The sequence below is a fragment of the Conger conger genome, chromosome 5, assembly GCF_963514075.1.
Source record: "Conger conger chromosome 5, fConCon1.1, whole genome shotgun sequence".
NCBI lineage: Eukaryota > Metazoa > Chordata > Actinopteri > Anguilliformes > Congridae > Conger > Conger conger.
In genome coordinates this window covers 26,238,138-26,252,227 of record NC_083764.1, presented here as the reverse complement: position 1 = coordinate 26,252,227, position 14,090 = coordinate 26,238,138, and the positions used below count along the sequence as shown (strand labels likewise).

The window sequence follows — 14,090 nt, the reverse complement described above, 5'->3', positions numbered from 1 at the left end:
ATGGATATCCATGTACAGTTTTCTACATGTCAAATCGATGCAGCACGTTCAATCAACAGTGCTCGGTATTGAAGTGGAGGAGGAGGGTATTGAAGAGGAGGGTCTGAGCTAGGCGTGTTGCATTCGACACTGAAGCTTTGGGGCGACGTTACCTCCTTTTTCGTAAACTACTCCCATCTGAATGGGCAATAAGGGCCTCGGTGTCCTCAGTGAAAGAACTCTTCTATTGACGGTGAAATAACAGTTGGAAAGTCCCATTTAAGCAAAGGGCTACCACATTCCACATTCCAAGGTTGAATGACAACTTTAGTCATACTTGATTGGAGGCTTGCTGTGTGTTGCTAGGCGACTGTTTAACACTCCATTCCTCCCCAATTATCTTACACCCTCCTGCCCTTCTCCTTAACCTGCTTCTCCGCTCACCCTAATGGTCTCCAGTTCACTGGCTTATCTTACGCATGATTTAAAACAAACAAACAAAAAATCCATTATAATTAATTCCATGCGATAACACGCTTTAAAAATATGAATACGTTATCACTTGACAGCCCTACATTTTACATGGGTAATAGCACAACATAATGTATGACAGTAAAGACAACTGACTGCTTTATTTGACATTTAAAAATGTTAACTAACTGCTTTATTGGTCAGTTAGTAATGGTAACTGACCACTATATTGATGGGTGAGTAAAGGTAACCAACCCCTATTTTTATCGATTAGTAATGGTAACTGTCTGCTATTTTGATCAATTAGTAATGCTATTGACAACTATATTGATTGGTTAGTAATAGTAACTTACCACTATATTGATCAGATAGTAATAGTAACTGCAATATTGATGTTTGCAATAGGTGGTGCCTCATAGTGTGATGGTTGACTTTTCAATGTTTGGTTTAGGTGCTGTCAACTGCCTTAATTGCTCATCTCAGGCCTTCCCATGGATAGGGATTTTTCACGAAAGGGTTGTGTTCAGTTGCCTGGAGGAAATATTAGCCCTGTTATATTTCTGAACATCCTGCTACTACAATTAGACATTTATGGCATCTGCCCTGATTTGTTTGCTCTGGACCCCCTCTGCGGGTGGGCAGGAAGTCTGAGGTTAGTGGGGCATTCTGCGCTAGTTGCCTGTGCCTCTGCCTTCAACAAAAAGCCTCTTGTGTCAGAGTGCAATATATACATTTTCTTTTTTATAACCCAGAGCAAGTAATGGACAGAAGGATGCTTCAGTGCCTTTGCTTGGAATGCATTAGTCACAGAAGCGGAGGGGAGAGAACACTTATTTCCAGGAGCCAGCTCTAACCAGGCCTATTAGGAAATGACATCCTGAACGATGACATCAAGACAAAGAATTTTGTGCATCCATTTACCCATAATTAAGTTTCTGCCACGAGGGTAATGAAGTTGAGAGTCGAATATTCAGGATTTTCATATAAATCCACCATTGGTCGCACTCCAAGAGCCAAACTCTGGTCCTTTCTTAACCTTGTATGACAGAGCGTAACACTTTTATTATTACTATAAATAAGGTAACCTTACCCTCTTTTGCTATACATTATAACATGCATGCTAAAAAACATCAAATAAAAAGAAAAAACAGTCCAGAGTTCATTTTGGCAAGAGGTCAGCAAATCCCCTGCCAAAAGGGGAGGATCAATCTTTTTAAGTGCTTTTAGTCAATTAAGGTAGTGGTGTTCCTTTCTTATCTTGTCACCATGGAGGACCTCTTTGCATGTCATTTTGATGCATTTGGGGTGTTGGGGGGAAAAGGGAAGACTTTTCTGACAGTGTCGCTGCATTATCCCCTCAATGATGGATGGAGCTTGGATGCCCTTATGTTCCAGAAAGCAGAAAGCAGAAATGCTTTAAATAGGGGAAGATCTGTCCTTTCCTAAAATGTGGTGCCCATGCATTCAGGTGAAGCACTCATTAGACAAAATGCTCTGTTCCTGCACAAGGCGGTTATGTGGAGATGAGGGTGTTCTTATTGAATGGTTGTCATAGGCTATCTTGCCACATGGGGAATTGGCTGCAAATACTGCTCACTGGGCCAGTCTAATAATGCTGAAAGCGGCTCTGTGCTGATTTCCCGGTGAATGGGATAGTGTTGTCTGAAGCCTTGCGTTGCTCAATTGTTGCCAGGAAGCTTCTGTGAGGTTTTAGATTACCATTCAAGGCTTGGGTGTCTTCTCTCAGTTCCGCTGGAAACAGTCTGCAATTTTCTGGAAAGCCCCAGAACACTCAGGTGTACCCTTGGTCGCCAAATGATGTGTCGTCCACCCCGGCGGTCTGTTTCTCGGTCTGAGCTCAGTGAGAGCTTCTGTTTTTGCTCTGTCATGTCTGCTTGCTGCTAATACATGCATATTAAGACAGAGGCTCCAAAACATTCAGTGGCTGCCTAAATGAACCACTTTATCTACAAAATCTACACTGCCCTGGCTATTTAGTGCATTAGTATGTGAAAGCATGCAAGCGCTGGCATTAAATCAGTTATATTCATCTAAGTCAATTAGGTATTTTGGCACTATATATACACTCAGTGAGTGCTTTAATAGATATTTATTAGACTGATTTTTTAAGACTTATTGGTCTGCTGTAGCCTATCCATTTAGAGGTTTGACATATTGTGTGTTCAGAGATGCTCTCCTGCATACCGCCATTGTAATGTGTGGTTATTTGCATTACTGTCACCTTTGACCAGTCTGGCCCTTCTCCTCACACCTCTCATTAACAATGCTTTTTTTGCCCAAAGAACTGCTGCTCACTAGATGTTTTTGTTTTTTGCACCATTTTCTGCAGACTTGAGAGACTGGACCATGGAACTTCATGCCTCAAGTTAATGGTCTTAACTAAGTGATTGTCTTTGCTTAGCAGATCCCCTTAGCTGGGCTAATCAACTCAAGGATAAATCTAGGAATTGACACCTAAAGCATTTGCACCACACTATGTTCGATTGTATATTGTTTGGATGAAATGGAGGGAAATATGTGCATGTCTGTGTACTTCTGAAATGTGCTCGGCCATTATACTGTATGGTCCCTAAAGTCTCAGTTGTTGTGCGAGGAAGAGTTCGGTTATTTTTCAGCTTATTCGTAGCCAGTGATCTTGCTTCTTGCAGCAACATGCTGAAAGCTCGGCGTGTGTACAGATGGCCCATTTTACATGGTGGTGAAGTGTTTGGTGTTTATTCACACACACAAGCTGCTTGTTCGGTTTACAGTATTTCTGCAGAAGGAAGTATCTTCTAGATTTTTTGATCAAAGTGGTTTCCTAGCCTACCGTTTCTACATGCTCTGGTTGTTTCTGCAATGTTTCTTTGTGCATCTTTCTTTAAAACGGTGCCAGCAAAAAAACCAAGGTAGCCTACATAGTAGCATGTTTCTATTGAAGATAATCTTTAGGCTCAATCCATGTTTATGCCAATGTAATTATTGCTGTATGTTTATATACTAGCAACTGTCTTTAAGCTTGATGCTGTCACTGTTCTTTGGCTATTTTGTACCTATGACAGCTAGTGTGGTCTAAAGGTCCACCAAGGGTGTACCCCGAGAGTGTGTGTAATGGCATAGTGTGGGTTGACTGCTGGGCTATATTGAATGTGCTGTGGAGAAGATGGATGTGTGACCTGTCTGCCCTCCACAGACCCTACAGCCGGGACCTTTGTCACCCCCTGGTGCACAGAGCTCCTAGTCCCCTCGCTGGCAGATGATTGATTGCATAGCGTAGGAGCGTAGGGGTGTCTCTGGCCCGCTAAGGCCACCCCCAGCTTTCATTGTCAGTCAGAGTCTAGACTTGGGTCTGTCTGGCACGGGCTGGGATGTGCTACTGTACATCACAGAGGAGGTGGTTTTGAGTGTCGTTCATATCTGAGAAACAAACAAAGCATGGAGTTACACTGAGACTAGCGTACAGGTCTGTATACATGAACACGACTGGATTCGCACACACACACAGCAACTGCAATGCACATAAACAGAAACGCAAGTCTACCTGTACAGGTGCACAAAATGATATGGACGTGTACAAACGCACACTCAAATAAATATAAATGTATGGTCAAGATGTACATATAGCTGTATAATATGTGTAATGCCTTTAGCAGTGAAAGGTTTTCATTTTGTTTAAACTGCTTCACCCTCTTCCAGAGTTAAGACAGGGCTCTACATGCTCCCATTTTAGCCAAATGGCGCAGAACATTCTTGGCCTCCTGTGATTGGCCTAGCATTGTTGGTGTCGGGCTCCACTTGAAGGTCACCTCCGAGGATGTCTTGACCCCCACCCCACCCCACCCCCCACTTGCCGTAAGTCTGAAAGCCAGGATTGACTTGACGTTTAAGATTAATGAAGATTACAGGCAGCGATTTACTCTTCACGCGATGAATGGGGAAACCTGTCAGTCAGAGGGCAATAAATCACTGGCTGTCATTTGAATTTATGGGGGTTTCAGCACTGCAGTTGGGGGCCAGAGGTGGGATGTGCGATGCACCTTTTATTAGGAACAGCTAGTGGATGGTAGATGGTAGCGATCCCTTTTTGGGTGAATCGGAAGAATGTGGAGTCGTTTTAAGCAAAGGTGTCTTCAGCTGGTTAAGTGTTGTGATACCAGTCTCCCTGATATTGGTGTCTTTGGACCTGGTGCCCTCATCTCTCTCTTTCTCTTTTCTTCCTGTCTTTTTGATGTCTTTAAAATTTGATTTGAAATCTTTTATTGGCATGACGTTTTCAGATGTTAACTGGAAAAGCTGATGTAGCTAATTTTATAGCCATACAATAATTGAACAGTTAATAAGGGAAAATGGCCTCTTACTGTACAAGGCTGGGGGTTGTGAGGATTCTGTGAGCGATTCCGAGCCTTTGTGCCCTCTTGCTCTAATAGGGCGGCCCTGGCGCTGTTTATGGGATGTGACGGTGAGAAGTGTGTTGATAAGGTCACGGCTTCCCGCGTCGGGGTGGAGTCGCAGGGGTGACGGGAATGGTGTCCTTCTGCTCTCTAACACTCAGCCAGGAAGGGGCTGTGTCATGTAACACTGCTGGGTCATGTGATAGACTGGAGCTGAGGGAGGGTGGAGCGAGTGATGAAAGAAGAGAGGGATGTGAATGAGGGCTTCAGAGAAAGGTTATAGACCCATTTCAACCTATGCAAGAATGTCAGAGAATACATATTTATATTTTATAGAAATAGAGTAAAATAAACATACAAAAATATTTATTGCAAAAGTATTATAATTTTGACTTCTAATTTCTCCACAACTGACTGGATTTTGGTACATTAACCCCTTTTTTTTTGTTTTGTTGTTGCATTCTTACATTTTTTCACGATGCAGTTTTCAATCACTATGGTAACGGATATACCATTTGGCAGTGTTAAAATGGTTCAATCTGAATAGACGTAATTTTAAGATGCCATTGCATTAGCAACAACAGTTCCTTACTTTGTAACGTGGGTGGTGAAATAAGCATGGGGTGACCTCACTTTCTCTGCATTTTGGAAATCCACATACCACAAGAAGTAAAGTAATGTCAGTGTCCTTTTTGTGACCAAAGGTCCAGCGAACCAAATGCATAAGAAGGTTAAACGTTATAATTAAACGCGCTAACTCGGTGAAACATGGATAGAATGTCCGTTGTTTACTTCAAATTGTTGTCTGTTTCCCCACCGTATACTTATAGAAAAGTACTTGTGCATATGAATGTTAATTATCTACGTTTTGTATAGGCTCTCTTGAACATGGTGAGCCCATGTATGAGCATCTCTGACTAGTATCGGCACTGTATTTGCAGAGAAAATGCATTGCCCCCCTCCGTGGGTAAGAAAATTCTGTATAACTTCAACTCATCAAAGAACTGACTATGGGCATGTTATTGAAGTGACAACTTTTTTTCACCTGCATAAACAAACCATAGCATTTCCATCCATGCTGAGACTGTTGTGCTTGGGTAAATACAGTTCCTGAGATTTTATGCCAATAAAGGTTGATGTTTTACAACACATGTATTTTGCAATGCCTTTGTCTAAATAGAGGACTTCCTTTGAATGACTTCTCTCATCTGAGTGAATATTTCTGAGGAAGTGAAAATACCATTGGCTCCACAATAGAGGGCATTTTCAATGACATGACCCCATTCTATATTGGTGAGCATCAAAATATATTCTTAATGTATTCTATTATTACTTAGTATGCTTATAAATACGGAGTCAGCCTGCTTTTGAATAATAAATAGCTTGTGAAATTGTGGAATGTGTTTGACTTGTTGATGGGAGTTTTGGGAATTTTGACTACTTTAATCAATGGATCTCAATGAATAAGTTAGTACACAAGATGGTATTGTCATTATTGTACTTACTTCTCTACCTGTTGCTGTCTGAGGATAGCTGCCAGGAGAGGGAGGTTGAGATGAGCAAAATGCAGTATTTTACACCCCATAATATAATTTATTTCCCATGTGTCCTTTTTAAGTAGTTTAGAGTAGTCTCCAAACTGCCTAGACATAACTTTGCAGAATGTTCATTTTTGGTTATATTGTCATGAAATTTGAAACTGTACAGTGTTGTGGCTGTGGCTCCATTGTGTTTCTTAGCGCACCAGCCACAGCTACAATCTGTATGCAGTTAAAAACAGAACATTTCTTGAGTGAGAAAAAAAGCTTCCACTTTATTTGAGATTCTGTAACTTTGTTTTAGTAATATTGGGAGTAATTCAGAATATTACCAAAGGGTTACCTTTCAGAAGAGATCAAGTTTATGCCTGGAATCAAAATGGTTCAAGAATCGTAACCATTTTCTCATTTTCAAGCTTGTCAAAAAAAGGGTCGATACTTAAGGGGTTAATTGTTTTAAATGACAGTCCCATATAGGCAGTGTTTCACACACTGTATTTTTTGGACTTATTAGGTAAATTTTGTGAGATTCATAGGGAAATTTGGAAGGAAGGAAATGCTTCTGCTATGAGAATTATGTCACCACAGGGCAGAGCTTCCCTTTTCCTGACATAAAAGCCCCAAAGGAACCTAATTTGTCTCTAATTCAGTCGTTAATATTTTACCCTCCCCCTGTTCTTAACAGAACATTATAATGCTGATGTAATGATTCCTACTCATAATTGAAAACAGTTGAGTTCTAGACAACTGACTTAAATTTTAGAGAAAACATTCCAAAAAGCCAAGTCGTTAAATGGATAAATCAAAATGGACTGCTGTTCAACCTGGCTGAAATGGAAATCGTTAATGCCTCAGAAGTACAGTAAAGCAGGCTCCTCAGTCCAGCAAATTCTAGCTACTCTATATGCTGTCTATAGGGATACAAAGCCTGCATATTGTGGGCCTGATTAGAGGTCTCAGTGGCCATTAGGGACTGTGGACACTGCAGTCCCCTCTATCATCAAGGCACAACCCTGCAATCCCTTTCCCACACCCACACCCGCCTCCATCAGCCTACTCCCTGTCCCAAACCCCCACCCGTCTCCTGCTCCTACCGTGGGAACCGCTCCCTCAAATTCCTCCCTCAGGCACTTGGACTACTACTGTTTTGCAAGGAGCCCCTCTCCCATATGTTCGGACTTCCATCATTATATACAGGAGGTGACATCGCCTGACTACTCGTCTATCCCTGCTACTGTGCTGTAGTGAATACTGTGTTGAAGCTGGTGATCAGTGCAATCTCTGTGTTGCCTCAGGAACAGCGGTGTGATTGGCTGAAGCTTGATAGGGCTGGGGTGCTGGGCATAATGAGGTGGGTGGGGGTGTGCTGTGCAGGGTTGCAGGGGTTTGTGTAGAGGCCAAGGTTCTTCTGGCCCCAAACACCTCATGGAGTGGTCCCTGTTTTCTGGTTCCCAGACGGTGTTTATAAATAATCGCTGCTATCAGCTCCTCAGGCGAGGGTGAGATAATGTGGTCCAGACACGCAACACTAGGGCTTCTGAAAACAGTTGAAAACAGCAGCGTTGTACTGTAGCAGTGCTCATTTAGAGCTCAAGAACATGCCGTCCTTTCATTCTGTGGCTCTTACGGGACGGTGAGTTTAAGGTGGCCGCTGACCCTCCTGTCCTGTTCCTTCCCCGGCCGTTTGGGCAGCTGTCACTTAATCCAGCTAATCAGCCGGAGAGTGTGAGGTCAGGACCCCTGTGCCACACCCCCCCTCCCCCCCAACCCCCACCCTGCATGTGACCAGATGATCCAAGCCCTCGTCCCATAATCACCTTTTTTAAGAAGCATCTGCTATGGTCAAGCTAGACCAGCCTCCTACCCAACCCCTTTTTTTTTCCTGGTCAAACTGGTACAACCAGACAGCCATAATACTCCTTTTAATCCTTGGCCATTTTTTGGCATGCTGCTTAATGTACAGTCTCAGTCTGGAGTATCACTAGGCGATATACCACAACAGTAATTATTGAATGTAATAACGGTCATTTACGCCACAATTTACTGTATTTTTAAAATCTTTTTGTCCTTAACTATTGCCTGATGTGGTGGTAAACATCCAAAATTCAGAGGCTGTGTGTAAAAGGGGGGCAAAAAACTTAATCTATTGGGTGTTGATAAAACAGCCAATCAGGAGCAAGACTATGCACCTTCTATGTGAATGACAAAAACATATTGCATGATCACACAGAAGCTGTGTGACCATGCTGCTGATTGTAATTCAAGAGAAAAAGATGAAGGGTAAGTCCATGTCAACACAACACTCTTTCACAGATTTTAATTAGATTTGTCATGCTGATTTGGGCATGTCAGAAACCCTGAATTACACTTTTCTCAGATTGTTAATAAGTGAGATATGGGCTACCAGAGTTTGCACTAATTTGCGTAATTCCATGACTTTGACTTGCCCTATTTCCTTTACTGCAGGTTGAAGATAAATGGTTCTTATATAATTGTATTGGTCTTCACCTGGCCTTGAACCAAAACCACCCCTATTATAATCACTCAAACTATCTTACCTTTAAAATCTGTGACGATCCGGTCCAAAAGTGTGGATTTAACATGGAATTACCCGAAAGCATGGTAATAAACCACAATGACTATTATTGCATTTGATAATCCTAATCATGGTATACTACCCTGCTCTAGTCTGGATCCTGCCTCTTCTGCTTGTCTCTGCTCTAACATCAACTAGCCCCACCTCTTCCTTGTCCCCTTTCACTTGTGGCTCTCATTTGGTTTTAACAACCACAGTTGTTGTCGTCACATAAGAATCGATCCAGTTTCAGTAATGTGGATCACTGGCTCAAAGACATGCCATTTGTTGCATTTAAACTTCAATCTATGTTCATGTTCATGTTCCTTCCTGACTTTCCCCGTATTAGGTAAACTCATTGTTTATGCATGTCTCCATTAGAAACTTGTATGAATGGTCACTTAACTGTGCCATTGGAGTGCCTATGGGGACCACTTGAGGGTAACCATTCAAATAAAACTTAAACCTCGTGGAGACAAACTGGTGGCCCTATGTATGATTGGTAGATTTGGAAAGGTGGAGGGAGGGTTAAGCACTGAAAAACAAAAAGCTACCTCAACTTAAATTTTGCACAACATGTTGTTAGTTGGTATAATTCAAAGTTGTGGCCCCTGATGATTGTTGGTCTAGGTCAGATTACACATTTGCATCTTTGGTTTAGGCACAGTCCCCCAACTCTCCTGCTGAGCTCCAGGTGGACCAATGGCTCATTAGAAACCCCCGCCCCCACCACCAGCATGTGCTGTATTGTAATTATGCACTAAATTACAGTTGTGAGACCATACAGTATTTTAAGGGCTTCCTCTTGGGACCGACTGTTCCCAGCCTGCATTTCTGATGGATGGCCCTGTCTTCCAGGGGAGAGCTGTGTAACTGATACAGCCTCCACCTCCTCACCATCACCCTAAATCATCGCTTGGTGCTGTCAGAAAATCTATCCCAGACAACCCTTTTCATGTTATGAATGGTAAATATGTATTCATATAGGTTTTACTGAATATTTGGGTAAAAATAAAATCATGTTTTGACTTTCTCTAAAACAATGGTGCTTGAGATAGTTAAACGTTCGTATGTGCGGGTTTGAATACATTGCAAAACAGATTGGAAAATGTCATTTTTCAAGATGATACTTGATTCTGCAGTCATGAACCCATAAACATCCTGTTGTCAATAAATGTTTGCATTATATCAAATTTCAACTATAAAATGCATTTACAAAATATGTACATAATTGATAATGCATACGTTTTTGCATTATAATAGCAGATTACAAGTTCAGCTTTTAGATTGCTATGTATTGAAGTATGGCTGATCTTGTGTTGTGTTTGTGTTACTGTGGTAACCAGCAGGTGTGGGTAGGAATGCCTCCCATTTCTCTCACACTCCTCTCCCCTTCCCTTGCAGCGGGAGTACACCCTCATGCTGGAAGCCTGGGACTGGGACAACGTCACACGCAACGGTAGGTTCCCTTCCACTGCCTCACCCCACCGGGGGAGAAGTGTGAGTCATGGTGGTTGGGCAGGTGTGGACTCCATGCCTGAATTGCATGCGCAGGTTCAACCGCATGTCAGGCCAAGTGCATAACCCTAACCAGGGACAAGTACCCTAGAGGGAAGTACTGTTCCAGGTGCTTGGAATGACCACAAAGATAAGAACTTGGACCTTGTAGGTTAATCTGATGAGATGAAAGAAAAAGGTAGCAATTAAACCCTTGTCTTCACAAACACAAAGCTAGTAAGAATAAAACAAATTATACACAATTGTGAGAGCTGAAATAAACCACTTGCAAAGCCAATTAGAAATTACAGGGAGGTAGGGAGGGGTGGGGAGAGGTGCAGCCTGAAAAGGCGAGTCTTCAGTCTGCTCTTGAGTCTCTGCTGCTCTGACCTCCACAGGTAGCGGTAGCATTGCTTAGGCACGCTACCCAATGCACTGGAAGACTATCAAAGGTCGATCACGCAGAGCTCATTGGCGGCAGTGCACCGTGGCATATTTTCGTGAATGGGCCCACCAAGGACGGGGTTTCTCCCCCTCCTGGAGTGGTGACTCATTGAGCTATTCATTATTGCAAAAAAGCTGAGAGCGGTCCCAACGTTTCCATCTCCCCAGGCCCCTGACATCTGTGCGTTTGTATCGGGCAGCGGCAGGGAGAGCATGTATGTGACTCACGACTGTACCTGTGCAGGTCCAGCCCGGTGTACTGGCGGAGAAAAGCGTCTGGACTGCTCATGGCCACGATGACCACAGCGGTTTCACAGTACTTTATTCAGTTTATTTTTACACGGATAGTGCACATCCTGAAGTATGTCTGTTAATGTGACCGTTTAGCCAACACAGATCATTTTCAACAGTAGTCCCAGGGCTGTTACATTAAAACAGCAAAATACTAACATAATACAACAAATACATTAAAACAAGGATGGCTGTACATAACTCCTGTCCAGCTGGGTGACCCATTCCTGACCCCTTTGCTGTATTTAATCCACCCAAACTAGGCGTGACCTGGAGTGTGCTTGTCAGCCATTTCTGTGCTGCTATTGGTTGGTCACAACCAAGTTCTCAACTTGGGGGGGGTTGTCGGTGGGACGTCGGTGGGACTTCGCTGAGAGTGATTGGCAAGGATGGTCCTGCTTGGTATGCACTGTTCTCCCTCTTCTGCATTGCAGTGCTAACCCCCCCCTTGCTGTTGCTAGCTCAGTACATACATTTTTAATGACGGTTTGATCTTGTTATTTTACATGCAAAGGAAACAAGCAAAAAATTCGAATTATGTTGAGATGCCCTACTCAGTGTCACCTCTTCTGGATTCCTGTTAGGCTGAGCTTGGTGTGATGGGGGAGGCTTTTTATGTAAGGCTGGTAGTGTAGAATGCACACTTAATATGGCTGCGGTGTCTTCCGGTTAAGTTTCAGTGTATTTGCTTTGTGGCAACTGGACAGTAATGGAGCAGTCGTGTAGAGAAGGAGGGAGTCCGTGATTATAATGGCTGCCGTTGCTGAGAGGGACCAGTCTGTTCTGTCCCTCCGTATTAACCTGCTGTTGTCTGCACCGTTCCCATGGTTAAAGGGCTCAAATGAAAGACTACACTGTAAAAACCGGACCTGGGTCGATTACATAGTTGTTTTGGATTCAAATACTTTCCTGTGCTCGATTGATCTTACCTGGTGCAATTGAGCCAACCTAGAGGCCCAGACGGTAGGGCTTGCATGTTTTGAGAGTATTTCATAGGTTCCAATACACCAGACACGCTCAGTATATGAAGATATTTGATTCCAAAACGATTACATATTTGAACCAGGTCTGATTATGAAAAAAATATTTTGGTCTTATATTTTGGCTTAAAATCTTATTTATATTTATATTTGCTAAACAAGCCAAAAATTGCCAACAAGGTGACAGTTTTCAAGATTTGCCAGTGCTAATATTTTCTACTTAAAATATCTTCCTCTCTTAAGTTTCCTTACAAGACTAAAACACTTGTCACAACAGTCTTTTTTGGAGTGTACACTACAGTATATCGCAGTTTTTGGGGGTTTGGGAGCATGATTTCCCTGGGATTTCACCTTTGTAGTAACCGCAATGGCACATTTTTTGGGCAGCCGGGGCCGGTTGTCTGTCTCCTCGCCTCATTTAGCTATTAATTACTGGCTGCTAATGTCTGTCAGTTCAGTACGGTCCAGACAGCTGTCGGCTACAGCAGTGAGTTTTGCGACCGCAGCCTGGCGGTTGGAATGCGGGCGTGTGTTTGAAAGGCCGGGGAACGGGATGGGGGCTTAAGGTACGGCCCTGGGCTCTCAGGAAAGGGCCTGCGGTGCTGTGCTTAGCGAGCAGGAAGCCCGCTGGACGACTCCGTGTTTGGACACAAAACAGAACGGCGACGCGAGGCGCGCGCCATTGTTCTTTACCAGGAAGCGGCCTGGCTATTTCTGTTATTCTTACTGAATTCCTCCAGCATTGTCGTGTGTGTGTGTGTGTGTGTGTGTGTGTGTGTGTGTGTGTGTGTGTGTGTGTGTGTGTGTGTGTGTGTGTGTGTGTGTGTGTGTGTGTGTGTGTGTGTGTGTGTGTGTGTGTGTGTGTGTGTGTGTGTGTGTACATGTGTCTGAATGTGTGCTTTTTGTCTGCATATATACGTGCATGCATCTGTGCATATTTCTATGTGTGTTCATGTAACTGTGTATGTGTACCTGTTTGTGTTTGTGTTTGTGTGCATGGAATGGGGTGTACCACAGCAGGGTGTAGGAAAGTACAAGCCCCCATGTTTACGGTAGAGATTTTTCTCCTGCTGTGTTGTGCTGTGCTGTAGGTGAGTCAGTTCTGTGCAAAACTGCGTTCTGAGTATGATATTGATTTGATTTCCAGACCAGGACCCTGTTAAAGGTTATGGGAATTATGATAAAGTGTCTTCTTGTCTTTGGCCACAAACATGTCCTTCAAACAACTATGTGGAAAGTGGGATCAGGACAATGTAGCTGGTTGTGGTTTTGTGGTTGTTTGGTGGTAACTGGGTGCTGATATGCAAGGTCAATCTTGGTTTAATTGCGTTTTCATCAAATTTTATCCCATTGTGGCATTCGATGAAAACTTTTCACATTGCTCCATTGGTTTTCCAGGCATCCAATTATTACTAAAATCTGAACTGTAATACACGGATTCATAGCTTCCATATGTCTGAAGCTGTCTCTATCATTATGGAAAATGGGCAATCTCGTTCTTCCGTTGCCGGTCTGGCTGATGAATGTCTGATTGTGGGTGAGAGTTACGATTAGAGGCGTCACTTGTTTCGAAGCTTCGTGTGACACTTTGGCAGATTTGCAGTCTGCTGCGTTCTGCTCTCGCCAGTGAGTCACTTGCACATACTGCTTTTGTGTATTGTGTTAAGTTGTTTTTTAATCATTGAGCTGTACTTCTTATACAGGCACCTTAGCCCCTTAAGTACCACCCCCTTTTCTTAACACATGCTTAAAGAGGATAGTAAAAGGTACAAGGAAAAGGTATAATGGACACCACCAAGTATCAGGCAATTTTACTCTGAGTAAAGGCCTCCAGTGTTACATTTAGGCCATAAGAATTGTAAAACATCGAAACCACCAGACTTTTTAAGCATAAAGTTTCAAGAACTGTTTTTGCCGGTGAATA

The 14,090-nt window shown here is 43.0% G+C and overlaps 1 protein-coding gene across 3 annotated transcripts in view; it reads left to right on the top strand.

Annotated features, from left to right (window-relative positions):
* Positions 1–14,090, top strand: part of LOC133128132 (protein jagged-2-like) — a 44,007-nt gene that overhangs the window by 3,329 nt on the left and 26,588 nt on the right. For all 3 annotated transcript variants that reach the window (XM_061241437.1, XM_061241435.1, XM_061241436.1), the window contains exon 3: positions 10,359–10,413. In XM_061241437.1, coding sequence (XP_061097421.1) covers positions 10,359–10,413 — 55 coding nt within the window. The remainder of the gene's footprint in view (positions 1–10,358; positions 10,414–14,090) is intronic.